The sequence below is a fragment of the Vulpes vulpes genome, chromosome 8 (assembly GCF_048418805.1).
Source record: "Vulpes vulpes isolate BD-2025 chromosome 8, VulVul3, whole genome shotgun sequence".
NCBI lineage: Eukaryota > Metazoa > Chordata > Mammalia > Carnivora > Canidae > Vulpes > Vulpes vulpes.
In genome coordinates, this window is record NC_132787.1 from 32,061,918 (window position 1) to 32,089,237 (window position 27,320).

At 39.6% G+C, this 27,320-nt stretch overlaps 1 protein-coding gene across 10 annotated transcripts in view; it reads left to right on the forward strand.

Moving 5' to 3' along the window:
• Positions 1 to 27,320, forward strand: part of GRIN2B (glutamate ionotropic receptor NMDA type subunit 2B) — a 411,663-nt gene that overhangs the window by 107,753 nt on the left and 276,590 nt on the right. For all 10 annotated transcript variants that reach the window (XM_072765991.1, XM_072765996.1, XM_072765993.1 and 7 more), the window contains one exon: positions 22,354 to 22,782. In XM_072765991.1, the coding sequence (XP_072622092.1) occupies positions 22,372 to 22,782 (411 nt within the window). In that variant the 5' untranslated portion in view covers positions 22,354 to 22,371. The remainder of the gene's footprint in view (positions 1 to 22,353; positions 22,783 to 27,320) is intronic.

The window sequence follows — 27,320 nt, forward strand, 5'->3', positions numbered from 1 at the left end:
GATTCCTGAGCCAACATAAAAAGTCTAGTTAAGCTTTCCTTTAGATTTTGTTACCAGCACCTCCCAGACCCCATAGGCAGCAGGGGCGCTGGTGTGAGTGATGTGGGGATCAGGATGTGGTTCTCAGGTAGGGGACAGTGATGGGTCCTCACCAAGGCTATAGAGCACTTAGATGGAGAGTGAAGTAGACAGGAGGGGAGAGTGAAAATTCTTACACTAATGAGGAGAAAAAGTTAGTTTTGGGTTTCTAAACACATCCTGGTTCAGAAAGATCTCTTATGGATGTGCATATGTGTTTTCAATTTAGAGAGAGATTTCATCTTCATTTAGCTGACACTTTAATCAGCTTTTTTTTTTTTTTTTTTGGCCCTGATTGCTCTTTTTCTGTGGTTTAGTATTTATCTTTAATTATCTACCAGATTTCCTACAATTCTGTAGTGCTGACCCTTGGAAATTGGTATAAAACACACAGAACTTATTTCCAGAATTGTCCCCCATCACAAACTTCTTCCCCATATGTTGGTGTAGAGGAAAAATTTTTTAAAGATTTTATTTATTTATTCATGAGACACACACACACACACACACAGAGAGAGAGAGAGAGAGAGAGAGAGAGGCAGAGGGAGAAGCAGGCTCCATGCAGGGAGCCTGATGTGGGACTCGATCCCATGTCTCCAGAATCACGTCCTGGGCTGAAGGCAGCGCTAAACTGTTGAGCCACCCGGGGTTCCCTAGAGGAAAACTTTAATACAATTTTAGACTCCTACCTTCTCTACATCTTACCACATTTTACTCTTCACCAATTTCAGATCTGTTATCTCCAGCAGGTTTCTTTTTTTTTTAATGGCCTTAATATCTCCTACATGAATAGTTGCAACTTCCTTGGATGGCTGCTTACTTTGTTTTATCCTTTAGCCAGTAGCCCACTACAAGTACTAATTTAAATGCACTGCTTTCTTCTCTCAAGTCTCTATGAGCAACCAAGCTCATAGAAGGAATCTTGAAGTAAAGGTGGAAGAAACATTTTAAGTAAAGGAAATCAACAACAAAATAAAAATATAAAACCTGATTGTATATACATATTCACAACTAAAAGTTTTCATCAAACTAGAAATAAAAGGGAACTTCCTGGGGATCCCTGGGTGGCGCAGCGGTTTGGCGCAGCGGTTTGGCGCCTGCCTTTGGACCAGGGCGCGATCCTGGAGACCCGGGATCGAATCCCACATCGGGCTCCCAGTGCATGGAGCCCACTTCTCCCTCTGCCTGTGTCTCTGCCTCTCTCTCTCTCTGTGACTATCATAAATAAATAAAAATTAAAAAAAATTTAAAAAAAAAAAAGGGAACTTCCTTAACCTGAAAAGAGACATGCACGAAAGCCCTACAGGTAATATCCTACTTCATGCTAAAAGACTGAATGCTCTACCTCTAAGATTAGGAACAAGACAAGATGTTCCCTGTACCATTCCTGTGAAAAATTGTATTGGAGGTCCTAGCCAGTATAATAAAACAAGAAAAATAAGTGAAAGGAAAAAATAAAACTCTCTATTTGTAATTATTTATGTAGAAGGTAGCAAAGAACCTACAAGAAAAAAACCCTAATAAAATGAATATGGAAGTTTGGTGAGGTGACAGGATACAAGGTCAATATACAAAATTTAATTGTACTTATACGTCCTGTCAACAGGAATTGAATATAAAAATAAATTTATGACATCAAAAACATATTCATACATAAATACTGAATCATTATTTTGTACACTTAAAACTAACATAATGTTATATGTCAATTATACCACAAAAAAAAAAAAAAAAAGGAAACAAAGAAAGTACAAGAAATCCTTAATTTCTTTTCATTACTCTTCCTCTAATAAGGCTATTTCAGTCCAAAAAAAGAGAGAGATTTTTAGGGCTATATCTGTTGCAGTATTGAGATGTCAATTCTCAGATTTTTATATAGAACCAACACAAGCTCAGTAAAAATCTCAGCAAGTTTTTAATTGACAGCTGATGCTAATATTTATACTGAAAAGCAAAAAAGTCAAAACAATTTGAATAAAAAGACAACATTGGAGTACATATATTGTCTGATTATAAGACTTAACTATAAGGCAACAGTAATCAAGATAATGTGATATTTGTCATGAGAATAGGCATAAAGATTGGTCAAGCTGAAGAGAGTTCAGAAGTAGACTCACACATATATAGTCAATATATTTTTGACCAAAAAGAGAACCATATGCTATGTTAAAAATTTACTTAAAAATGTATCATAGAACTACCACTATAAAAATATGAAACTAAAACTTTTAGAAGAAAACAGGAGAAAAATTTTTGTGTCTTTAGTTAGGCAAAGATTACCTAGGTGTACAAAGAGCATGACCATAAAAGAAAAAAGATGATAAATTGAGCTCATTAGCAATAAAAACTTCTCTTCTTTGAAAGGCATTGTTAAGGAAATGGTAAGATACAGAGTGAGAGAAATATGTACAAAAAGCATATAAAGATCTTGTATCTAGAATATATGAAGAACCCTTTTAAACCAACAGTAAGACAAACAACCCAGTTACAAAATAGATACTGATGGTTAATAAGCACTTGAAAAGATCCTCAATGTCATTAGCTGGCAGGAAATTCCTATCAAAATCACAATAAGATTCATTAACATTCCAGTAGGATGGATGAAGTTTGAAAAAAAGAAAAAAGGAAAGCAGGAGGGAAGAAAGGAGGAAAGAGGAAAAGAAAAGGAAAGGAAAGAAAGAAAGAAAAGTATAGCTAGTTTGGAAAAGTCTGGCAATTTAAAACTTAAAATTACTCTTACTGTATAATCTAGCAGTCCCACATCCAGATACTCTCTAAAGAGAAATGAAAACACATGAGAACTACATATGAATGCTATAGCAGCTTTATTCATAATCATCGAAAGTGGAAACGCTCTAAATGTCCATCAAAGGCGAATGGATAAACATATTGCAGTATGTCCATACAAAGGAATACCATTTGCCAATTAAAAGGACAAAGTGCTGATCCTTCCAACAATATTGAGGAATCTTAAAAGCCATTATTTCAAGTGAAGGAAGTCAGATGAAAAAGGCTGCATAGAGTATGGTGTTTCTATGTACAGTATGTTCTGGAAAAGACAAAATTATAGGGAGGGCATTCAAATCAGTGATTGCCAGGGGGTAGGAAAGGGCAGAAGGGGTTAGTTACAAGGGGGCACAGGGAACATTTTAGATGATGGTAATATTCTGTATATGGATTGTGGTGGTGGTTACATACTGCATATATTTGTCAAAATTTACAGAACTGTACATCAAAGGGCAAATTTGTTTTTTAAAGATTTATTTTTTTGGGACGCCTGTGTGGCTCAGTTGTTGAGCCTCCGATTCTTGGTTTCAGCTCAGGTCATGATCTCAGGGTCACGGGACTGATTCCTGACTGGGCTCCACACTCAGGGAATCTGCTTGTCCCTCTCCCTTCCCTTCTCCCTCTCCTCCCACTCACCCCACTTTGCACCCATATGCTTGCTTGTGCTCTCCTAAAAAAAGGAAATCAATCTAAAAATTTAAAAAAAGAGAGAGTTATTTATTTATTGGAGAGAGAGAGAGAGCAGGGGAGGGGCAGAGGGAGAAAGAGAGAGTCTCAAGCTGATTCTGTGCTGAGCTCAGAGCCTCATGTGAGGCTTGATTTCATGACCCTGAGATCATGACCTGAGCTGAAATCAGGAGTCCAGATACTTAACTGACTGAGCTACCTAGGTGCCCCCCTGAAAGGGCAAATTTTAATGTGTGCAACTTATACCTCAGTATAATTACCAATAAAAGCTTTATTTTTAGTTAAAATTTACATGCTGGTATATGTATGAATGAATAATTTATTTGTCAGTACCATTTAATAATAACAAACTTACACATTCACATAGTGTCTTTCAAGTTGTAAGATACAGCCATACATGTTTTCTCACATAAGTCTCACACCCCTGAGAAATAGGCATTGTTGTTTATGTTTTGGAGATGAGCTACTTCTTTGAGGTTCAGTGAGGCTAAGTGATGTGCTTAAGGTCATATAGTAAGTCTTTGTCAAATCCAGGGCTTTTTTCACTACTTCTCAATACCTCTTTAGAAAAATAGATTATATTTGACAATTCCAAAAAAAAAAATTGTTTTCCATTACGACTTACATGGCTGCTCTTTCTTCTCCTGGATTAGCTAGGATTTCCTGCTTTGGTGCCTTATACTTATTCTCTGGTCCATACCAATTCTGATGCTTTTCTCAGCCCCCTTTCTGGTCTCACACATCCTCTGCCAGAGCCCATCTATTTCCTCTGAAGTACAGATTTCCTGGGAGAATATTCTTGATAAGCCCAGAGTCACCCTATGGTACTTACTGTATCCCCTTCCTCTTGGCTAATGTGATACACACTGTGTGTCATAGATAACTAGTTGATCTCTGCATTATTTCTTCATCTGTATCCTAGAGAAATTTGTATAAGAAAGAGCCATGTTGACTCTAAATGAGGAGACAGGTGGAAATTTGGAGAATTGGTGTGGGAATGAACAATCACGTGACTCACGGAAGAACAAGTAAATTTCAACGCATGAGTGATTAATTAGGTGCAAGGTTAAAGGCTTAGCAGTTCCTTTCATTAAACTCTGTGGAGCCCAGACTGGATCAGTTATGTTCTCTCAGGCTATTCCTCTAAGTAGATTCTGAAGTGAAGAGGAGAATAGGAAAGAAGATGTCAGGATTTAAAGATAGAAAAATGTAGTTTTGCAAGTGATTTAAGTGGGGATATTTTGATGTTGAGTGTGAGAAAGAGCCAGAGGAAAAGATGGTTGTATGAAAACATTAGGACCTTGCATCAGGTGATGAAGGAAGAATTGGGTGCTAAAATCAGAAGGTTTGACGTAGACCCTGTAATATAAATTAGACCAAGGAAAAGGACAAGGGCACGTGAAGAGCTGTGAAACATTTCAGACATGTTAACCTTGAAGTGAGGCCAGTTAACCAAGCAGATGGATACAAGGGTAAAACTAGACCTTTCTTTATAGTTTAGGAATGAGTAAGATTTGAGTCACAGGCTTGGTTGGAGAAGGGGAAAGTCCTGCGGGGTGGTGGCTAAATTCTGGGTGAAAATGAAGCCCTCTGGAGAGACAAAGTGAGGAGAGAGTGGTCCAGAGGAAGTGAGAGAGTAGAGCAAGAGGCTGTCAGGTGTGAGCAGACCAGGGAGATGTGGAAGGGGCAGGTGGCAGGAGGGATCGGGAACATGGGGAAAAAGCCAATGATAAATTTCATCTGCACCACCAGGGACAACTGGAGCAGTAAAAAAAGGGCAACTGGACTTGTTCATACACATGTTCTCAGTGACTTGTTTCAAGGTAGTTTTAATCAAACTGAGTAGATGCAAGTGTGAGGACACTCAGAACTCCAGAACAGGAAATGTTAAGAATAAAAGAAGGTATTTGAGAAGCAAGACAAGGAATGGAATGAAGAGGATGGGGTAGGTAGGACAGAAGGAGTGCAGGTGAGATATTCCCTCTGTTACACATATGCACACATGCAGGTGCACATGCACTCATGCACATTCACGCCTCAGCCAGAGTGAGGCCCAGAGAGCGTTAGACAACTACACAAAGGCAGCCTAAGGATGAAGGGTTTCCGTGGGAGTTTCAATGAGGCTGAGGGAGTGCGTGAGAGGAACTCACAGAAGAGCTGAAGGAGTGGCCTCAGGATGGTGGGGAGGGGAAAGAGGAGTCTGTGAGTCCAAGGGCAGGTGCCTGGAGTAGCTCAGGGTCACTGTTTCCAGCTTCTTACCCCCACAGGGAAATGTTTGCATGGAGAGGATTCTTTCCAATGAATGCTCTCAATCAGGAGCACTTCAGTGAATGGAATTTCCTAAGTGCTTTGGTTGCTTCATGATTATGAAATGGGGGTCTCAACTTGTAATTGTGGCTCTGTTATAGGTGGCAGATGAGGACTTTCTGCGCTGTAATACATCTGCCTGGTTGGTTGGTTTCCCAAACAGCTCTCTAGGGCGGCTGTGGTGGTTTCCTTTACCCTGGAAGTTGAGAGCGCCCTGGATGTGGTGACGGATGTCTGTCCCTGCCCCTCCAGTTCTTGTGTCTCCTCTTGCTGCCTCTACTGGCAGTGAATTGCCCTGGGCCTTTGGTGAGGATCCACATTACTCAGAGCACCTTTTCAGCTGTATCCCTCCACTGCCTTTCCATGGACTCCTGCCGCTGGCCAGGCCACGCTGCTGCACATCCCTGGGGAGCTGTGGACTCCCTGCCTTTCCACTTTACTGTCCTCTCTTTCAGGCACCTTCACTCAAGCCTGTGTCCTCCTCACCTTACATCCCCTCAGAGCTGCATCCAGAGAAGTTGTCCTCAATACCCAAGCCCGGAGCAGTCTCTCTCTCTGTTCCCCTTCTTGCCCTGTGATGGTCCAGGCTTTGGGGGGGCGGGGCGCTGTGTGTGTCTTGGTTTTGTGGCAGAGTGCATGGTTCTTGTGGGCAGATGCCTGATCTAGACTCCCTGGAACACCTCGCTGTGATTCACACCTGGGCCTCAGTAAGGATTTGTTGATTCATTGGATTTTTGAGGGGAAAGGGATAGGAGCTCTGGGGTAAGGCTGTGAGTTTTAAGACGTTGCTTTCCATGGGGTGGGGGTGGGGGGGCCCTGGATGGCAGTCGGTTAAGTGTCTGCCTTCTGCTCAGGTCATGATCTCGGGGTCCTGGGATCGAGCCCTACACTGGGCTCCCTGCTCAGCGGGGAGTCTGCTACTCCCTCTGTCTCCCTCCCCCTACTCATGCTTGTTCTCTCTGTCTCTCAAATAAATAAATAAAATCTTTAAAAAAAAAGATGTTGCTCTCATTCTAAATTTTTTTCAGTTTTGTTAAAACGTAATTGACTGTTAAGTTTAAGGGTAGATGGCATAATGACTCGACTTACATACATTGTGTGAAATGATCACCACAGTTTAATTAGCATCCATCATCTCATATATCAAAATCTAATTGCATCTTTGTATCTGGATGTACAGATCTCTGCCCATGGATTACAGCACAGCTGGTAAGTGCGTCGAGTCAGGGAGAAGCTTCATTTGGGCTCCTTGGGGCATGGAAAGGAGTGCAGGCTGTGCCAGCTGTCCCTGCCCTGCCTTTTCTGTGGCGATGGTGGACACGGTAATTCAGGCCTGATGTATACATGCTGTTCTAGTGGCATAAAAATGCCAGATTCAGAGGGAGTGGCTCTGTGCTTTCAAAAAACAATATAAAATTTGAAGGGTGACCAAATTGCGACCGTATTATTATGGCTACAGCAAGGATTCACAGACATTTTTTCATTTTTTTTTTTAAAGATTTTATTTATTTATTCAGAGAGACGAGAGAAAGAGAGAGAAAGAGAGAGAGAGAGAGAAAGAGAGAGAGGCAGAGACACAGGCAGAGGGAGAAGCAGGCTCCACGCAGAGAGCCCGGCGTGGGACTCGATCCCGGGTCTCCAGGATCACGCCCTGGGCTGAAGGTGGCGCTAAACCGCTGGGCCACTGGGGCTGCCCCAATCCATTTTTCATTCTTTTTCACTATTTTAATTTCTGCATATTAAGAAAAATGCAAAGTTAAGTGTCATATGTTTACTTGAAATATCACTTTTGTGTTTTCTTGTGTTGCTGTATTTCTTGGCTTGTGCTTTGGTTCATAATTTGTCAGTGAAAATTGATTCTGAAATCCAATTTTCTTGCAGCAGATTCCAACCAAATCAAAGAGAGAGAGAGAGAGAGAGAGAGAGAAGGGAAGTTAGGGTTTCATTAACCAATTTGTTTCTTCAGCAGTATAAAGTCCTATTTAATGACCACATTTTACTTCATGAAAATGCTCTGCCTTTTTTCTGGATTGTGCTTTATAGTCATTCTGATAATTGCTTTGTGTGTTTTTCGGTTCCCAATGTGGTTTTTTTTGTTTGTTTGTTTTTACGTTCTTCACTTTCAAAATGTTGGCTTCTGAAGGCTGATCTCTTGAAATATTTTATAGATGTTTATCTATTCTATGCAGAGGGTTAGGCACTTGGAGAGCATTGCAGCCTGATGCTGCTAACCAGGACCTGAGGATAGGCAGAAAGCTTGATCAAGAGAGGCAGTACTTCATCCAGTGGTGGGTGGTAGTAGAATTCAGGTCCTGCTTTTGCCATTTTGAAACTAAAAGAGGTATCTGGCCATTCTTGTGGAATGCAGGAGGAATCTGTATTATTTATGGTTAGAGCAGGAAACAGATGACACCCCGAACCTGTTTAGTTTGAAGTCAGTCTAGAAAAAAGACTATTTACCAAGGTGTGGGCAGTGCACAGAAACTACGAGAAATAGTAGTGTCCCGGACCTAGAAGCAACTTGGTGTAGTTATCACCATCTGTAGTCCCAAAGGAGGAAAGTAGGAGCAATTTCTTCTTGTTCCCCCTGAGCTCCTGCCTGTGCTCCCTATTGGTCAAACCCACCTAGAAGCCAGAGGACTAGGAAGCCCATTGAGGTACTTCAGACAGGTCTGCCTCCCAGGGCTCAGAGAATAGTAGAGCATTGCTCTTAAGGGGGAAATGGAAGATGGAGAGATTCACAGATTCTTAAGACTTTGAGAACAACCAGCCCAGTTTCCTTGATAAAGAAGTAGAACCACAGAGAGGTTGAGTCATTCTTTCTAAGTCACGTGGCTTGTTGGAGGCAGAATGGCTTTAGGGCCTCAGATTTCCTGATCCTTGGTTCTGTGTCCCTTCTGCTACACCATTCTTATATAGTAATTTGAGAGGAAGGGGACAAGTGAAGTTAGAGTTGTTTCAATTTATGACTAATTCTCTGAGTAGATGCTTAATTCCGTAAGTGTTGTTAGAGGGATTTAAATGAGGTGAGATCTCAGTTATGATAGGTTGTGTAGTTAACAAATATGTCTTATTACTGGATGGCAGTAATAAAACTAGAGTTTTAGGTGGTGGCTCAGCGGTTTAGCACCATCTTTGGTCCAGGGTGTGATCCTGGAGACCCGGTATCGAGTCCCCCGTCGGGCTCCCTCCATGGAGCCTGCTTCTCCCTTTGCCTGTGTCTCTGCCTCTCTCTCTGTGTCTCTCATGAGTAAATAAACAAAATCTTAAAAAAAAAACCCTAGCATTTTATATTAAGGAATATATGAGTGCATCGAGAGTTGGCCTAATACTTAGCCAGCTCAAATAGTGTGACTTTTGTTCCTTATTGATTCTGGCCCTGCTACTGTGTTCTCTGTGAAGTCTTTTATGGCCTCAGCATCTTGTTTTATTTATTTTGTTTTATTTTTTATTTTTTAGCATCTTGTTTTAAATCTAGGCTCTGAGTGAAGGCTGAATCATGTATGGCTGCCATGTTTCATCAGCAGAATCATCTTAGAACTCAAGAGACCAAGGGATGCCTGGGTGGCTCAGTGGTTGAGCATCTGCCTTTGGCTCAGGGTATGATCCCAGAGTCCTGGGATTGAGTCCCGCATCAGGCTCCCTGCAGGGAGCCTGCTTCCCCCTCTACCTATATCTCTGCCTCTCTCTCTCTGTGTCTCTCATGAATAAATAAATAAAATCTTTAAAGAAAAGCCTCAGAGACCAAGAGAGGTAAGAGGGTTAATTTGTACACATATGCATAAGTCACTTGCATGGGCATTGATTCATATAGATATGTACACATGCAGATAAACACTCTGGTAAATAAACAATTATCAGCTAACAACATTAACCTAGGAATATAATATCAAGAAATTGAAAGTGGTATTGGTGTTTATAGTATTTTCCTTCATGTTATAACCCTCGAGGAGTAAAAGGCCTAAAACAGTGCCTTCATTTCTGTGTCAGTATTGATGGAGAGAGGCAATTCATTATTGGTATTCTTAGGTACTCATTCATTGGTTCACTCATGAATTGTCATCAGTAAATGTTTGTTGAGCACTTGCCACATGCCATGCACTCTGCTAAGTACAGGAGATAGACAAGGAAGACAGTTGTAATCCTTGCCCTCACTTCATTAGGGTTTGTAAGAAAGGTATCTTTCTTACAGAAAGATACTCTTACTCTTATTCTCAGAGTAGTGAGAATCGGGTTGCCTCTCCTATACTCCATGCAAGGAGAGCCCTGTTAGTGAGTGAGGGTGTAGATTCCAAGGATAATAAATTAGTGTTTTGATGTAGTTGAAGTTGTCATATTACTTTGCACAAAATTTAGTGGCTGTTTGGTGGCAGTTGGAGAGGAGGGGAAGTAGGTACTGCCTGGTTCTAGGATTTAAAACCTGCCTTAAATATTGTCTGTATTAGATATCAGGTTATTACTTATAGACTAGCTTTTTAAAAACAACTTTAGGAATATCATTTGACTTTCTAAATTAATATACAGTAAAACTGACTTTTTCTTGGATATATAGGCCTATGATTTTTAAAATACTTGTTTGTATTCATCAGCACAATTAGGATACATCACCAGAACTCCCTCTTTCTGCTCTTTTATAGTCACACCCTCCCCAAACCCTAATATGTTTTGACATATGACAACCATTGATATGTTCTCCATTGGTGTAGTTTGTATCTTTTTGAGAATTTTACATACATGGAATTATGCCAGATAGAACATTTTAAAACTGACTCTCTTCATTCATCATTTTTGCCTTTGAGATTTGCCCATGTTGTTGTGTGCCTCAATAGCTCTCTTTATTATTGGATAGGATCCTGTTATTTGTACCATATTTTGTGTATTAATCCATTGAAAGATATTTAGATGGTTTTTAGTTTTTGGCAACTGTGAAAAAGTACTCTATAAACAGTTGCATGAAGTGTTTTGCAGAGTAAAAGTTTTCAAGTTAGTTAGGTAAATATCTTGGAGTGCCAGTGCTGGACCTATGGTAAACTTGTTCAACATTATGTGAATCCTAAAAATAGTCTTCCAGAGTGTGTACCCCATTTTCATAGCCACCAGCGATGTATGAGAGTCCCATATATATTCTGCAACCTTGCCAGCACTTGATATCAATGTTTGAGATATATCTGTGTGTGTGTATTGTGTATATATATATATATGTATTAGACATTCTCATAAATGTGGAGATGTTAGACTAACTTTTTAAAACAACCCATTCTGAGGTCGGTAAAAATTGTATGAAAGCTAGAGAGGATGGAGGGAGTCAGAGACTCCTTTCTAAGTAATTTGAAGCAAGAGAAACTCCTTATCTCCTTCTGAATAGAGTATATTCACATTCAGTGAATAAATGTCAGATACCTGCTGTTTGCTAGATGCTTTCAAGTAAATTGTTTAATATTCACAACAACTCTGGGAGGTGAGGACAATCATCCCCATTTTATAATGAAGAAAGTGAGGTCTGGATGATTTAAATTATTGCCTCTCCTCCCCACAAGGTGTCAAATCCAAATTTCAGTTCTAGATCTCTTTGACTTCTGGATCTTTTTTCCTGCATTATCTCAGTATCATTTCATTGGCAGTTATGGTATGAAAATTCACATTTACAGGATCCAAAGGACTGTCTTAGAAAATTCTAAAGCATACGTAATTAGATTTTAACAGGAAGATAGAACACATTCTCATTATAGCACAGCCCTGAAAAGGTCAAGAATAATTTTGAGAATTAAGTGCAGTTCTGTGAAGCACTAGAAATGAACCCTGTATGCATAGTGTCGTTTAAAAGCAAAGTTCCATGGGATCCTGACACACTTCTGTGGATGTGAATTTCAGTGGCAAATACCATTGACTTGCTTTCTTCATTGTATCATAATACCCTTCTAACTAATATTTTGTTATATATTTTTTAAGATTTATTTATTTGTTTGAGAAAGTGAGTGAGAATGAGCATATGAGTGGTAGGGAGGGGCAGAGGGAGAGGGAGAGAGAATCTCCAGCTGACTCCTCGCGGAGCTGGGAGCCTGACGCAGGGCTGCATCTTATGACCTTGAGATCTTGACCTGAGCCAAAATCAAGAGCTGGATGCTCAACCCACTGTGCCACCCCGCTCCCTTTATATATTATTTTTGCAATTTCAACGTGTTGTTTCTCCCTGATCTCCTGGGTCTTCTATGTTGCACTGGGCCTGCTCTATTATAGCTCTTGTCACGTCATACTGTAATTTCCTGTCTTTTTGTCTGTCTTGGCCACTATACTGACATCTCCTTGTAGATCTTATCACATTCAGTGTTGGATCTCATCTCCGAGCACATCATCTGGCACCTAGAAAACATGCAATAACCATTTGTCAAATCAGTCAGTCTTCAAAGTAATCCTGTGAAAGCAGGTACCAGTCTCATGTTTTACAGATGAGGGGGCTGGGGGTCAGAGAGATAAAGAAAACTGATCCAAGACTGCACAGCAAGTTAGGAGTCAACATAAAACATGTTCTGAACTTCAAAGCTTTTCTCTGTCTACCACAACATAGCATGATTCTTGTTGCTGGGTGGTACTGGGGTTTACGGTTGAGATTTTGTTGAAGGTTACAGTAGCTTGGAAGATACTTAGGCAGCAGAACGGGTGATCTTGGGGGACTTGGAAATGGCCTTTTTCAATACCTAAACTTTAGATCTATTTTAAATGCACAGGTTGTTTGTCCACACCTGAGAACACCAGTGTTTTCTTGATAAGTGTCTGTAGTGGCCCCTGCTCCATCCCTGGCCCACGGATTCCCTCCCAGTACCTTCCTTTGACCTCCTTCCCAGTTGACCTCCTTCCCAGTTGAGATTCCCTGCTGCCTTGTTTCTGTGCTTCTCTTTTTATCATCCATCACCCATTTGCACAGCTCATCCCCCCCTCTTAATAGTCAGTGACAAGCCAATAATTTTTATTAACACTTGAAAATGCTATTTTGCCGTTAAACCAATACATGCAATTGCCCTAATCTGCTGCCAAATGGTAGTAATCAGAGTCAGGTTTCAAAAGGTTTGGATTTCAGCAGGGCTGCCCACACTGTCCTTGGAGGCATATAAATTAATTATAATTAGGAACCATGTGCAGATGTTAGAAGAGAAACTTTGAACAATTTTGGTGTCTGCTTTTGCAGAATATTAAAGAGAAAAAAAAGCCCATGAATGACTGTTGCGGGTGAGTACAGATAATCATCTACGTTTGTATTACAAATTTCTATTAAAATGCACACATAGAAAGTGATTTATAATCCTTTATTAGTTCTCTGTACAACCCTTGTGTTAAGAACTTGGGTGGCAGTAGAAGTGATCCTTCTGCTTTGTACATAAAGCAGGAAAGAACAGCTCAGATTGAAAAGCCTGGATTTAGCGACTGGAAGTGTAGAAAGAGGAAGGCTCTCTCAGATGGTAGGTCCACTCGCACCAAATAAAAACAAGAAGGCTCCTATTCAGCAGAAGTCCTAAGAAATAAAATTTCTCTGCCAAGGAATTAAATCCCACATTAGCCCTTCGCAATGATGAGGGTGTCTTCTTGTAGGGTTTGAAGGGACTGGTGGTCTTTCTAAGGGCATTCTTGCCTGCATTATGTAAGAGGACTTAATAGTTCATCTGCTGGATTAAGGGTTTACCTGTATCTTTTCCCTCTCTCATCTGTCCTCCTCTTCTCTAATCAAACACTTTCCCAGAAGCAATTTAACTGAGTCCTGTTTTCTTTGACTTTCTATATTTGTTGCAGCTCTGGTATGTTGAAATGGATTTGGGGTTGGTTCCGCACAGGACTGTATTTAGATAAGTAAATATCCTAACAGGACCGCGGGCACTGTTTATTGCCATGCCAGTCACTACTTTAGAAACGGATTCAGTATGCTTGTAGAATGTCCAGGTAGACTGTTCTTTCATCACTGGTTTCATGAGCACATACATAGTCTCAGCACCTGCCCCCACCTCCCAAATTACCAGGATTTCTTACCATGTTCCTTTCTGAAGAAAGAGCAAGGGAAATAGAGCCTAGGAGCTCTAAGAGAGTAATGATTGATGGTAATAGTGTGATACTGATGGGAACAACAGTGCAGAGAGAAATTTTAGGTTCTAAGTCAATTGAAATCAAAGATTCATGCCTTTTATATGTTATTTCTACAGAGTTAGATGATGTTTAGATGATATTTAGCAGACCCTAAATACATTTGGAGGATTGAAATTGGGTTTCCAAATGCCGTGAATATTATAGATGGCATTATAATTCACTTGCTAGAAATAGATATTAGTTTTGTATTTCAGAATGGCATTAGATAGTACATGTTTGACATCTGCGATACTCACACTTTCTGCGTCAGATGGTTGGTGAACACATTTATTGCCTAATAAGCTAAGCATTCTGAGTCAAAAGTACCTTTCTGGTTCAACATTTTCTTTGCTTCTCTAAATTTGAATTTAGAAACTATAACTTAAAGCTCAAAATTGATTTGGAACTTAAATTTATGTTAATTAAAAATTTTATTTTGGATCTGTTCTGCAGAGTTGAGTTAATCATACTTCTTAGTTTATGGCATACTTTTATTATTGGCTCAGATAAGGACATCTTATTTAATTAATTAGTTCTTTCCATACCTTTATCTTCCATATACATTTTAGAATATGTTAATGAAATTCCTTTAAAAATCCTACTGTTATTTTTAAAAAAGATTTTATTTATTTAAAAAAAAAGATTTTATTTATTTATTCATGAGAGACAGAGAGAAGGAGAGAGGCAGAGACACGGGCAGAGGGAGAAGCAGGCTCCATGCAAGGAGCCTGATGCAAGACTCGATCCTGGGACTCCAGGACCATGCCCTGGGCCGAAGGCAGGCACTAAACTGCTGAGCCATCCAGGGGATCCCCCTCCACTGTTATTTTGATGGGATTGACTTAAAGTTATAGATTAATTCAGGAGCAAATACAACTCTATGATATTGTTATCACATCCATGAATAAGGTATATGATTACATTGTTCAAGCCTTTTTTCATACCCCTTAATAGTTTCAGGTTTTCTCTTCAGAGGTCTTTGGTGTATTCTTTGTTACTTCCTAAATAGTGACTATTGTATTTTCTAGTTGGTTAAAAGAGAGCTATCGGTGTCTTCTAAGAATATTGTTTATCTAGCAATCACACCCTTCTCGTATTAAAAATAATAGTTTTTAAATTCTGCTGGAATTTCTATGTAGATAATCATCATATCTTCATATAATGCTAGTTTCTCTTTCCTTTCCATTCTTAAAAACTTTTGTTTTCAGGGTGCCTATGTGGCTCAGGTGGTTTTGGCTGGGGTCATGATCTCAAGGTCCTGAGATTGAGCCTTGGGTCAAACTCTTCACACAGTGAGAAGGCTTGAGATTCTCTCTATCCCTCTCCTCCTGTGCCTTCCCTCACTCTTGCCCTCTCTTTTTTTTCTCCCTGAAATAAATAAATCTTAAAAAAAAAAGACTCAGATTTGTTTTCTCGACTTCTTTTGTTACCAAAATCTCCAATGGCACTGATGGCACTAACCTTGCCATTTTCTCAATTGTAAAAGGAATATGACCAAGAGTCTTTAGTATATTCTTGTACCAGGTAAAGAGTGATCTTCATTTCCTATTATCAAAGAATTTTTTTAAAATATACACTAACATTTATACCATAAATGGATGTTTTCCTTAATCAAGTGTGTTTCCATCATAATTTTTTGAGCTATTCATATAAATGTCTCCCTTAGTCCATTAAGGTGGTAAATTATTTTGATTTACATTCTAAAGTTAAGCCATCCTTATATTCCTGGTGTAAACCATACTTGATTGTGATTATTATTTTTTTTAATATACTGTGTTTTTGCTTAGCTAATATTTTGTTAGGATTTTTATGTTGCCTTTATGTTCATAAGTGAAAGGGACTATCATAGGATAATCTTTTCTTGTACTTTATCTGAGTTTAGAACTAAACTTCCCTTGTTTTTCTCTTTTGTTCAACTTTCATGAACAAGACTCACTACTTCTTTCTTAAAAGTTAGGTAGGCCTCAGGGTGCCTGGGGGCTCAGTCAACTAAGCTGCTGGTTTTTTATTTTGGCTCAGATCATGATCTCAGGGTCCTGAGGTCAAGCCCTATGTAAGGCTTCACACTCAGTGCAGTCTGCTTAGTATTCTCTCTCTCCCTCTCTCCCTGCTCCTCTGCCTGCTTGTTCACTCTCTCTCTCTTAAATAAATAAATAAATAAATAAATAAATAAATACATAAATAAACAAACAAATAAAATCATAAAAAGTTTGATAGGCCTCATCTGTAAAAGCATGTGTGCCTATTTTACTCTTATTTTGGTGAAGGTGGGGCACCCAGGTGGTAGACTGGTTTTGGTGACTTAGAACTAGGAGACTTCAATAACCATTTTATTTTCTTTGCTAGTTATTATTATATTCAAAATTTCTACCTTTTCTTGAACCTTGTTTTGCTTTTTATATTAGATATTTATATGTTAAGTTTAAAAACAATTTTCATAATATACCTATATTATTTTAAAATTTGTTATTTTCCCTTTTACATTGTCAAGTTAATTTACATTTTCTCTATATTCTCCGTAATCAGTCTTGTCAGTACTCTGATAATATTTTATTTTTTTATTTTTTAAAGACTTTTAATTTATTTATTCATGAGAGACACAGAGAGAGACAGAGACATAGGCAGAGGGAGAGGCAAGCTCCCTTCAGGGAGCTCAATGCAGGACTCTATACCAGGACTCTGGGATCACACCCTGAGCCAAAGGCAGATGCTCAAACACTGAGCTACCCAGGCATCCCTTTTTGGTAGTCTTTTAAAAAGAATCAGCTTTTGGTTTTGTTTTTTCTTTTATTTACCTTGCGTTTCATTAATTTATGCATTTACATTTATTATTTAATTTCTCCCTGCAGTTGACTCAGGTAACTGTTAATTATTTTTCATTTTCTGTTTTCTTATAAATGTACTTAAAGGTATAGGCTTCTCTGTAAACTGTTTTAGTTTTGCTCTAGAAATTTTGGTATTTAATGTTTCCATTGTTAATTCTGTTCAAAGAATTTTTTAGTTTCTTGTAAATTCTTCCTTCACTTTAGAGTTACTTAGTAGTATGTTTTTAAATATTTTTTGGATATGCGATTTTTTTTTTTAGCTACCTTTAAAAGTTTATTTGTGATTTAGTCACATTTTAGAAAAATGGCAATTGTTTCATATTGATTTTTTGGAATTTATTGAGGCATTTTATAAATTCAATATTTTCCATATACTTAAAAAGAAGCATATTTTTATTGTACTTGTGTATCTGGTTCTCTGAACTAGTACAAGCTTATTATTCAGCTTTTTTTTATTATTATTAAGAAAGAGAGAGAGGGAGAGGGAAAGGTGGGAGAGGCACAAGGAGAGAGAATCTTAAGCAGACTCCATGCCCAGCGCTGAACCTGACACTGGGTTTGATCTCATGACCTGAGATCATGACCTGAGCCAAAATCAAGAGTCAGATATTTAACTGACTGAGCTACCCAGGTGCCCCTCAGGCTTTTTTTTTTTTAATCATTTAGGTCATTGTTTATATAATCTGTTGGATTTATCTCTTTCTCTCCAAGTGTTTTAGTTAATACTTCATACATGTTAAGCCTAAATGTTAAGATTCACATATGTTTTTGATCATTGTAACTTCTTGATATCAGTGTGTGACATCTCTCTTTGTGACTTGTAATGTTTTCACATTTGGACTTTGTTTTATTTTGATATTAAAGTTTTGATAGATATTCTCACCTCCAAGAAGGTTATACTCATTTATTTATACTTCACTTGACTTACACTCAACGAGACTCCTAGTTTCCCCACACTCCCTAATGTTATGAATTTTAAAGCCTATGTATCCTGACTTTCTGGTTTTTTTTTTTTTTTTTTTTTTTTGTAGCTTGGGAAACTGGACCTGATGCATAGTTCTGGCACTTTTCATCTTCATGTCTCTCTCTACCTGTCATATACTAACCAGTCTTCTTGGGAGGTTCACTCCAAACAGTGTCCTGACTACATTATGGAATGCAGGATGGTGCTTGGAAAATTTGAGTTAATCATCTATTAAATCACATTTTATCATTCTTATTAGTGTTGTCTCAGGACTCAGTTTTCTCTGAGGACAAGATTAGACCAGATTCTCACTTGGATGTGTCTTCCCTTGGAGTCACTGTGGGAAGAGTGGGGACTGGTTCCTGCTGTAGTTACCCTGTAACCAGCTGGAGGCATGAACCTAGGCTGCTGTGGTCTTCTGCTTGCCAGATATCAGGGAAGCCACTCAGCTTATGCTTCAAGGACGCAGAAGGTCAAGAAGTGGGCAGTCAAGTCTCCAATCCTGCCCCTTTGCTGTTGGTTCTGCTTGTGCCTGAATTTGTAGCACAATCTGGGGGTGCTGAGCTCCCCTGATTGCCATTACTGACCTTGGCCTGAATGACTCTTGAATTCTGCTGCACTTGACTGGTAAGCCAAGTGCAGCCAAGTAAGCAAGCCGAGCTTGCTGCTACCCTGAGGCCATTATGTAGCATCTTGTTCAGGGAGTTATATTGGTCAGGGAGCTAATATCTCTTGCCCTCCTGTGAAGTTCCTCTTAATATTCTTCTCAGCCTTGGTCTGCCTTTCTCTTTCCCCACCTCCCACATGCTGACTTTTTGCTTTCACAAATAGCTAGTCTCCTGGAACAACTTCTATAGAAGCTTAAAGGTAACATCCTTTGCATCTATAGAGTACTTTATATTCCTCAAAGCACTTCCATATACATACTGTCATTTGATCCTCAGAAGAACTCTTTCAGGTATTTAGGTTAGGCATATATCCTGATTTCCCTGCCAAGGAAATGGTGACGATGATTAGATGACTCGCCCATCTTTAGGTGCTTAGTTAATGTGGACCTGGTATTAGAATGCAGTTTGGTTTTGTTTGGTGATCTTGTTCATTCATTAATTCCTATATTCTAATTATTGAATAGACAGCAGAAAAGAAATATCAAGAGGAAAGAAAGTTTGGAGGTATACAAGCTTTAAAGCCACCCCTTATTAGCTATGCGAGCTTTGTCATATACTTAACCTCTCAGAAGATCAGTTTCCTTATTTGTAATATAGGGAAAAATTATGATGCATAATGTTTATATGTGATTTAATAATACATGAAAATTACCTGGCAATAATAGTGTGTAGCATATGCTAAGTTATGGGTAAAATGTTACTATTAATATTTAATATGTAAAATAAATTACTATTATAGGTAAAAATAGTCAAATATTGACAATTTTATAACAGTAGAAACTCAGTGGTTATCATTTATTGAATCCTTCCCTGTGAAGTCTTGCTAGACTCCAAGCACACAAATAGAAATGAGAAGAGGTCTCCTCTCTGTGTAACTTCTCTTAGACAGAGCCTGTGCCTCTTGCATCCCCCACACCAAGAACAATGTTTGCCAGGTAGTAGGGGCTCCATAAATGCTTACTGAGCCTAACAGACCCTGTTAGGGTCTGTCTGCAAAAGGGAGCAAAAGCAATTTGCTTACCTTGGACAGCATGCTTTCTCTCAACTGACCCCCTTCTAATGTGTGAAATTGAGTTTGTATTCAAAGGAGCTCCTCTGTTTGTCTCACAGTCCCTGGGTTGCTGGTATCTCCCTTAATGTATTGCTTTGTAAAGTGCTCTGCTCTGTCCTGAGTATAAAAGAGAAAGCTCGGTAAAACCAGATTCTATTCTTTGGGTGTCACAACTAGCCGTTGCATAACAAAGTATAATATATTGTGTGAGAAGAAATAGAGGAACACAAGAGATATTTTCAAAAGAGCAAATAAAACATCAAAGTGGGAGAGTGTGGAGTGCATTAACGTTAATAAACTCTCATGGCAGAGTGGACCACTTTTCAATGTTAAGGAATCTGATTTAGTGACTTGTAACTGTAGGATCAGAATCTCATTGGAATGAGGTTAGCTGCTGGCTTTGCCAAGTTCGAAATCTTTTGGTTCTCCTTGAGAACCAGTGTTAGAAATCGAACAGATTATTATTATTATTATTATTACTTTGTTAACAGCTCTTTGAGGTGCAAAACCTATCTGTCTTCCTCTGAATATTCAGTGCTGCTCACCTCCATACAGCACTGCTTTGCTTTAGGCTGTAGTAGGAGGAATGCAGGCCCTGGGTCTCTTGCTCAGCCTGGGCTTCTAGGGCTCACATAGCCATGCCCTGTTTCCAAAAGGACATGGAAACCAGAAAACTGTCAGGAGTGAAGCATGCTCAGGTGTGAACCACTGAGCTACTCATCTTATTCATAAGTGACAGACAAGATGATCAATACAGGTCTCCTTCTTGGCAGTGTGGAAGGATGACTATAACAGCGAGAATTCCAAAATGTTTTCTGCCAAGCACGGAATTGGATTTTGTGCTTCTTCAGCCACAAAATGTCCCCAGCATCTTACTCCCAAATCCTTAATGCCCTTTGCAGTCTGCTCAGACTGTGGATCTTCCTTATCTCTCTTTTCAATATCCTCAGTGTTTTCTTTTTGTTAGTTGAACTCTCAAACTCTCCAAAGTTTTTAGACCTCTAATATCTTACCTTTTTTTTTTTTTCAAGCAATAAGGAGATATTAAGCAGCTCTTTCATCTTTGATCTTTGTAGAAGAATGAGAATCCCTGCTTCTGATTTTGGATGCAGTTTGTAGAATATTTCCTTGGAGAATAAAAACTCTATGTTCATGTATTGAGACACTGGCATTATAATACCACTGACCTTGGGAAAATTGCATTACTGTTTTGAGCTTCAGTTTCTCCATTTGAGAAATGGGGATAAAGATGACCGTTTGTAGCATTTCTATGAGGATGGAAGAGATCGCATATAAGGAAATGTCTAACACAGCACACACACAGAGTATCAGATGTGCCATAAATGATTATTTACAACAAGTTAAAACAACATAAGCAGGATCAGTTCTATTTAAATAAGAAGAGCCCTTGGAGAATGACGAGAAATGTAAAGAGAAATGACCAAGCTCTATAGGGACCTGTGTCCTCAGTCTGATGCATGATACAAGATTTAGGGACAAATGGGGAAGCAAAAGGCAGGAGTGTGTTGTAGGTAGAAGGTGGTGAATTATGTATAGACATGGAATCCGTCATCTCAAGAAAGTCACTGCTTTAGGAAGCCATGGAAAATTTTTCTAATGTGGCTCTAACATTACTACAGATCTCAATAGTATTTGTCAAAAATACTAACCATGCTTTGATGTGTGACAGATCACAATAAAACCAGTCCTTGAGGAGTGCCTGAGTGGCTCAGTCTGTTCTTGGCTCAGGTCTTGATCTCATAGTCTTGAGTTCGAGCCCTACATGGGGTTTCATACTGGGTGTGGAGCCTACTTAAAACAACGACAACAAAAACCATTCTTTGTAATAATATGAGAGTTAGTGTGGCATAATGCAATGGAATGTAAATTGGCCTGAAAGCCAGAAGATCTGGGATCCCTGGGTGGCTTAGTGGTTTAGTGCCTGCCTTCAGCCTAGTGTGTGATCCTGGAGTCCCGGGATGAGTCCCGTATCGGGCTCCCTGCATGGAGCCTGCTTCTGCCTCTGCCTGTGTCTCTGCCTCTCTCTCTCTCTCTCTCCCTCTGTGTTTCATGAATAAATAAACAGAATCTTAAAAAAAAAGCCAGAAGATCTGGATTCATGACTGTTTCACTTAATTTGTTCATGGTATTGGACTTCTTAGCTTCTTTGAGCCTTGGCTTTACCATCTATAAAATGGGAATCATATCTTTCTTATTTTTTCCCCTGCTGGGTTATTGTCAAGATTAATTGTTGGGTTTTTTTTAAGTACTGTCCACGTATTTTTTTAAAGTAGTATAAGTCAATTACTAAGTGAGTTGCTGAAGAATTTTAAGGCTTTTGTCCTCTTTGGGGTGAATGTAAAGTAAAGGGGCTTATGCTTCTGCAGCTCCTTGTAGCCAGCTTATCCAGACCATGTTTTGTTGCTAGCCTCTGCTGAGTCCATTTTGCTGCTCATTTGCCTGGTCTCTGCCATTCTCTTGGCCCAAGAGCAATTCAAGGATGGGTTGTTGCAGAAGTGCCAGAGATCACACAGCAACAGCAAGACTTCCTCTTGGAGACTCCTGCATTTGTGCCCTTGGCATGACTGCCTAGAGCACTTACATCCTCTTTCTCTCTGTTGCCTCTGTTTGTTTGCTGCTGATGGCTATAGTCATAGCTCTTATTGTCTTAAGGAATCCTGATGCTTTTGAAAGACTTTTTTTTCTTTCTTTCTCCCATTTTGCTGAGCAAACACGAGAGATCAAGGCTAGAAGACAGAAGTTAGGTTTGATGATCAGTGAAAGGAGATAAGCCTCTTGACTTGCAGTATCCAGCCCCTTCAAAGACAAATCATGTAGTAGAGTTGTAATTTAACCACTCTCTCTTTGTGTTTTCAGGGAGTCAACGAGTTGAAGATGAAGCCCAGAGCAGAGTGCTGTTCTCCCAAGTTCTGGTTGGTGTTGGCTGTCCTGGCTGTGTCAGGCAGCAGAGCTCGTTCTCAGAAGAGCCCCCCCAGCATTGGCATTGCTGTCATCCTCGTGGGCACTTCAGACGAGGTGGCCATCAAGGATGCCCACGAGAAAGATGATTTCCACCATCTCTCTGTGGTTCCCCGTGTGGAGCTGGTAGCCATGAATGAGACTGACCCAAAGAGCATCATCACCCGCATCTGTGATCTCATGTCTGACCGGAAGATCCAGGGCGTGGTGTTTGCTGATGACACAGATCAGGAGGCCATTGCCCAGATCCTTGACTTCATTTCAGCCCAGACTCTCACCCCCATCCTGGGCATCCACGGAGGCTCCTCTATGATAATGGCAGATAAGGTAAAGGTGGGCTCCAGGGAGGAGAACCTGGGGGGTTTGTATAGAGAACTAAATGATCCATGTATTTTAATGCAAAACTTGATTATGAAAGATGGAAAGTAACCAGAATGTACTAAATGAGTAGATAGATTAGGAATCAGTCTCTCTTCCTTTGGAGATGAAAGTGAGGAAAAGGTATAGGTATTCAGAGCTTCTGTAGGTTTGAACAGGTTTATATGTCCATTTGTTTGTAAATGGATTTACTGAAGTGTCTAAGATGTTGAAGCTTATAGTTCTGTGATACATTTTCTTCAAATATGTGTGTGAATAGCTTCTTCAAACCTTTAAAATAAGGCATGCTCTATTCTTTTTTGGAAACACATATTCTACTCCCCCCGCCCCCATGACAGCTTCAAGACTATAAAAAGAAAAATCCCTTGAGGCAGATTATTTGTCTCCTTGAAGATATGAATGTCACAGGGAAGCACTTTTTGCTAACGTGTCTATGCGCATCACACCTAGATCTACACATTGGAATGGATTTTAATCCACAGAACCAGTAGCAGCTGCATTTTCTCCATACTTAGATTTGAAGGCAGTGGTTCTTAACCTTGGTTGAACACTACTGATACCTGGGTTCCACCCCCAGAGATTCTGATTGTTGGCCTGTGGTATAGCCTGGACGTCTGGCTTCTTGAAAGCTTCCCATATGGTTCTAGTATGTGGTTAAGGTTGAGCACCACAGGTGTATGGCCTCAAGTAAATTGTAGACTCTTCTACATTCACGTTAGAAACTGATCTACGACAAGCTAATTATCATCTGACAGTGATGCTTATTCTCTAATTGTAGAAGGTGTTTTGTTTGTGGTTATGTTTTGTTTTTACAGTTTTTACTTATTCAGATATTTTTCCTTATTTTATTGATTATTGCTCATTGCTTAGGTACAGCACTTCTCACATATGTATTTCCCTTTGCTGTTATATCTTAGAATGACTCACTTCACCACAGTGCAGGATTTATTGCTTTCATCACTTTGGGTTTTTAAAATGGTCTCCATCTCTGCATTGTCGTCTTACACTTCTTATCATCACTGTCAAAACTGTCTTTAGTTTTGTACTTAAAGGACATGCTCCGGGGTTAATGATGTTTGTAAACACCTCAAAAGCTAGCACTGACACCTCCTATGTGCTCTTTGGCCAGTTGAGAACCACTACAGTGCAGGATTTAGCAGGCTGAAATAACCGTGTGTGATCATTACCGCCATCTGTCGGCAGCAGGTGTAGCTGACTAGCTTCTGTTTGGGAGCTTCCTTTATTCAGTCTAGGAAAGGTTAAATTGAAGTCTTAAATGGAGGGACCTCAGTTGCATATGAGAAACATCTTGTTCCATTCACATGGACATAGGTAAAAAAGTTAGAAAACAAATTTTTGCACTAGAAGCCCATGCTGAGAGAGGTGGGATAAACTAAAGCAGAATGGAAAATATAAACCAACTGTGAGAAACCCAGTGTGCTTTTGCTTCAGGTATTATTTTTTTTTAACATCATTGTCCTTAGCTGATGGTGTTATATTTTAGCAGTGGTATTTTGAGGGCATGATATTGCACTGTAAGAAGGCCAAGATGGATGAACCAAATTTTTGAATCATAAATAAGTGCATACTATCTTGAGAACACGACAGGTGAAAATATTTTTTTTTTGGTTATGCAAACTACTGTGCAATTTCTGTCATTTCAGCATGCCCACCCTCCTGCCCCAGTAGAAAAGGTTATTGGCTGCACTGGTTATTTGTTTCTCTCTTGCGTTTCTTACAAATGCATAATAATCATATAGTATGAGGTACAATGCAGACTATGTTGAGAGACTGGGCTCTTTTGTTCATTGATTTGTTCCTGGCACGCTAGCATTTACCATGTGCTCCAGCACATAGCGCCTTGCATGTGTTTTATTTCATACTCTTAACAACTCAGTGAGCTGAGTGATATTTTTTTTAAATTTCCATTTGACAGATGGGGAAACTGAGGCTCAGAGAGATTAAAAAACCATAGCCAAAATGATGTGTAGCTAGTAAGTGGCAGCCAGGACTTCAACATTGGTCATTGGCTCCAAAGGCCACATGCTGTCTTGCCTTCAAGAAAATGGCAAGGCTAGTCAAGGTCTCACATACCTTCTGATTCTTTACTTTCTCCTCCATTACATAGCACTGTGTTAGATTGTTACCTGAATGAAAGTAATCCATCACTTGATTCATAATGGAAATCCTGGGGCTAGAGGAGAGAAACAATGAAGAGCTGAAATGGCATAGCGCTTAGGTGTAGCCTGAGTCCAGAGTGGACCTGCTGTTTCCTACCTCTAGGGGTAAAAGGGAGGGTTGAAAGCAGTGAGGTGATGGTAATGAGATCCTTCTCTGGCCTCTCTCCCCTAACACCTCCCCACCATGGCAACCACACCCAAATATTCTATCTTCTCTTTTTCTCTCTCCGAGAGAGAGAGAGAGAGAGAGAGAGAGAGAGAGAGAGAGAAAGGAGGCAAGCAATGGTTTTTAGGCAATTTCCTAAAATAGCCTAAAAAAATATCTAACTGACTTTTGACCTGAAACTATTTCCAAAAGATTAGGTAGAAAGAGGAAAAGGTAGAAAAAAAGAGGTCCTGACACCACAGAACCTGGAGTGCAGAAGGCTCATTCCTGAGGGGTCAGACACCTGATAGAGCTGGAAGCTGCAGAGGAGAGTGGCAGGGACCACTGGGGCTGAGTGAGCAGCCGCACCAAGATTCCTGGGAGTTGTGCAGAGAGACATTCACAGGCTTAAGGGATTTTCATGAAGGCAAATAAAGAGTCCCCCAGATCTTGGAGAAACAAGCTTTTGGGGCAAGTTTCAAAAATAAAACATCTCAAACTCTAAGGCCAGTTTTATTTTTTTTAAATAGAAGTTTATTTTTAAGTACCATGAACATATTTTACAAACACAGAATGAGGACACAGAGTTTGACAACTATGAATCAACTATGCGGCCATAGGACACAACACTTGAAAACGGAACTGATGTAGAAAATCCAAGAAATACAGATTTGCCACGTTTAAGGCCTAGTCTTTGAGGAATTGACACCCTCCAAAGGGTGATAAATAAGCCTTACATTTTGTTTCCTCCTTCTAGGAGATAGGTAATTGGCATTTCATTTTACCTCAGTTTTGTTAATGTTGCTAGTTTGCTTCAAATGAAGCCTGCTAACCAAGTGTTCTTGCGGAAGGTTGTATTACAGGAATAAAGTCCCTGATTGAAGGAGGTTGTAATGCAAGAAAACATGGTTAAAAAGATTTTTAAAAATATTTTATTCATTTATTTGAGAGGGAGACAGCAGAGTGAGAGAGAGAGCACGAACTAGGGGGAGTCACAGAAGGAGAGGAAGAAGTAGGCTCCCCGCTAAGCAGGGAGCCCAGGGTGGGGCTCAATCTCAGCACCCTGGGATTATGACCTGAACCGAAGGCAGATGCTTAACTGAAGGCAGATGCTTAACTGACTGAGTCACCCAGGTGCCCCAGTTATAGAGATTTTTGACCAATGGGGTGAGAGACACAAGTTTAGCATCTGGTCAAATAACTTGTGCTCACTCTTTTGGCATATGCTAATTAATGAGTACAGACACGAATGAGTGTTCTACTCTTCCAATGAAGAAATGTACCTTATACCATAGTGGAAAAAAGTGTGGGAGCTAGAAGAGTAGAGCCATTAGGAGGCACCTCTGGATATGGGAATCTGGACTACTCACCAACCACTTACTCTAAATATTGATCTCCTTAACATATAATTTATATAGGGTTGTTGAAGATTCAATGAGATAATGAATAGGAAATGCTTCACTTAGTGTCCAGCACAGCATTCTGTAGGTTAAGCTGATGATTATATGGGACAATTTGAAGAAAGAAAAGTTTCATGATACAGGAAAAGAATGGGAGTTGAATAGAGTCATGGCCAATTGTAGAGACACTTCTGAACTGGAGACCAACCCAGAAGAGCGTTCAGGTGAAAATCTGGGGGCTCTGATGTGTGAGGTAGGAACCTTGGTCCTTCCCCACCATGAAGCCAAAGCTCAATGGTGGTATAGCCATGCCATAGCCAAAAAAAAAAAAAGGCATGTTCAGCTATGGAAGAGCTCTAACAAGGAAAGTACAGCTAGGTGTTTATAACACAAGACTGTTTAGAATAGTAACAGAGACCATTTAAAAATGCATGAGGTAGTTTTTGGCAGTTCCCCACCTGAGTATAAAGAGTCTACTTTATTTTGCCTTAGTATAATTGCTTTTTTCTCCCTGAGATCCTGGATTTAGGATGCTCATCTTAATCTAAATAATGAACTAAAGCTAGATGTACTTCCCATTTCTTTTTAGGAGGTTTCTCTGCTGATTTGCTGAAATCTTTCTTGGGTTTTCAGACTTTAGCTCAGAAAGGTTAAATAACTGATCTAGGAGACCACAGTTTGTGAGCAGTGGGAATGGGATTCAAATCCCCGAAGTACCTATTTTGAAGCTCATGCTTCCTATTGATAACAGTTCTGCCTCAG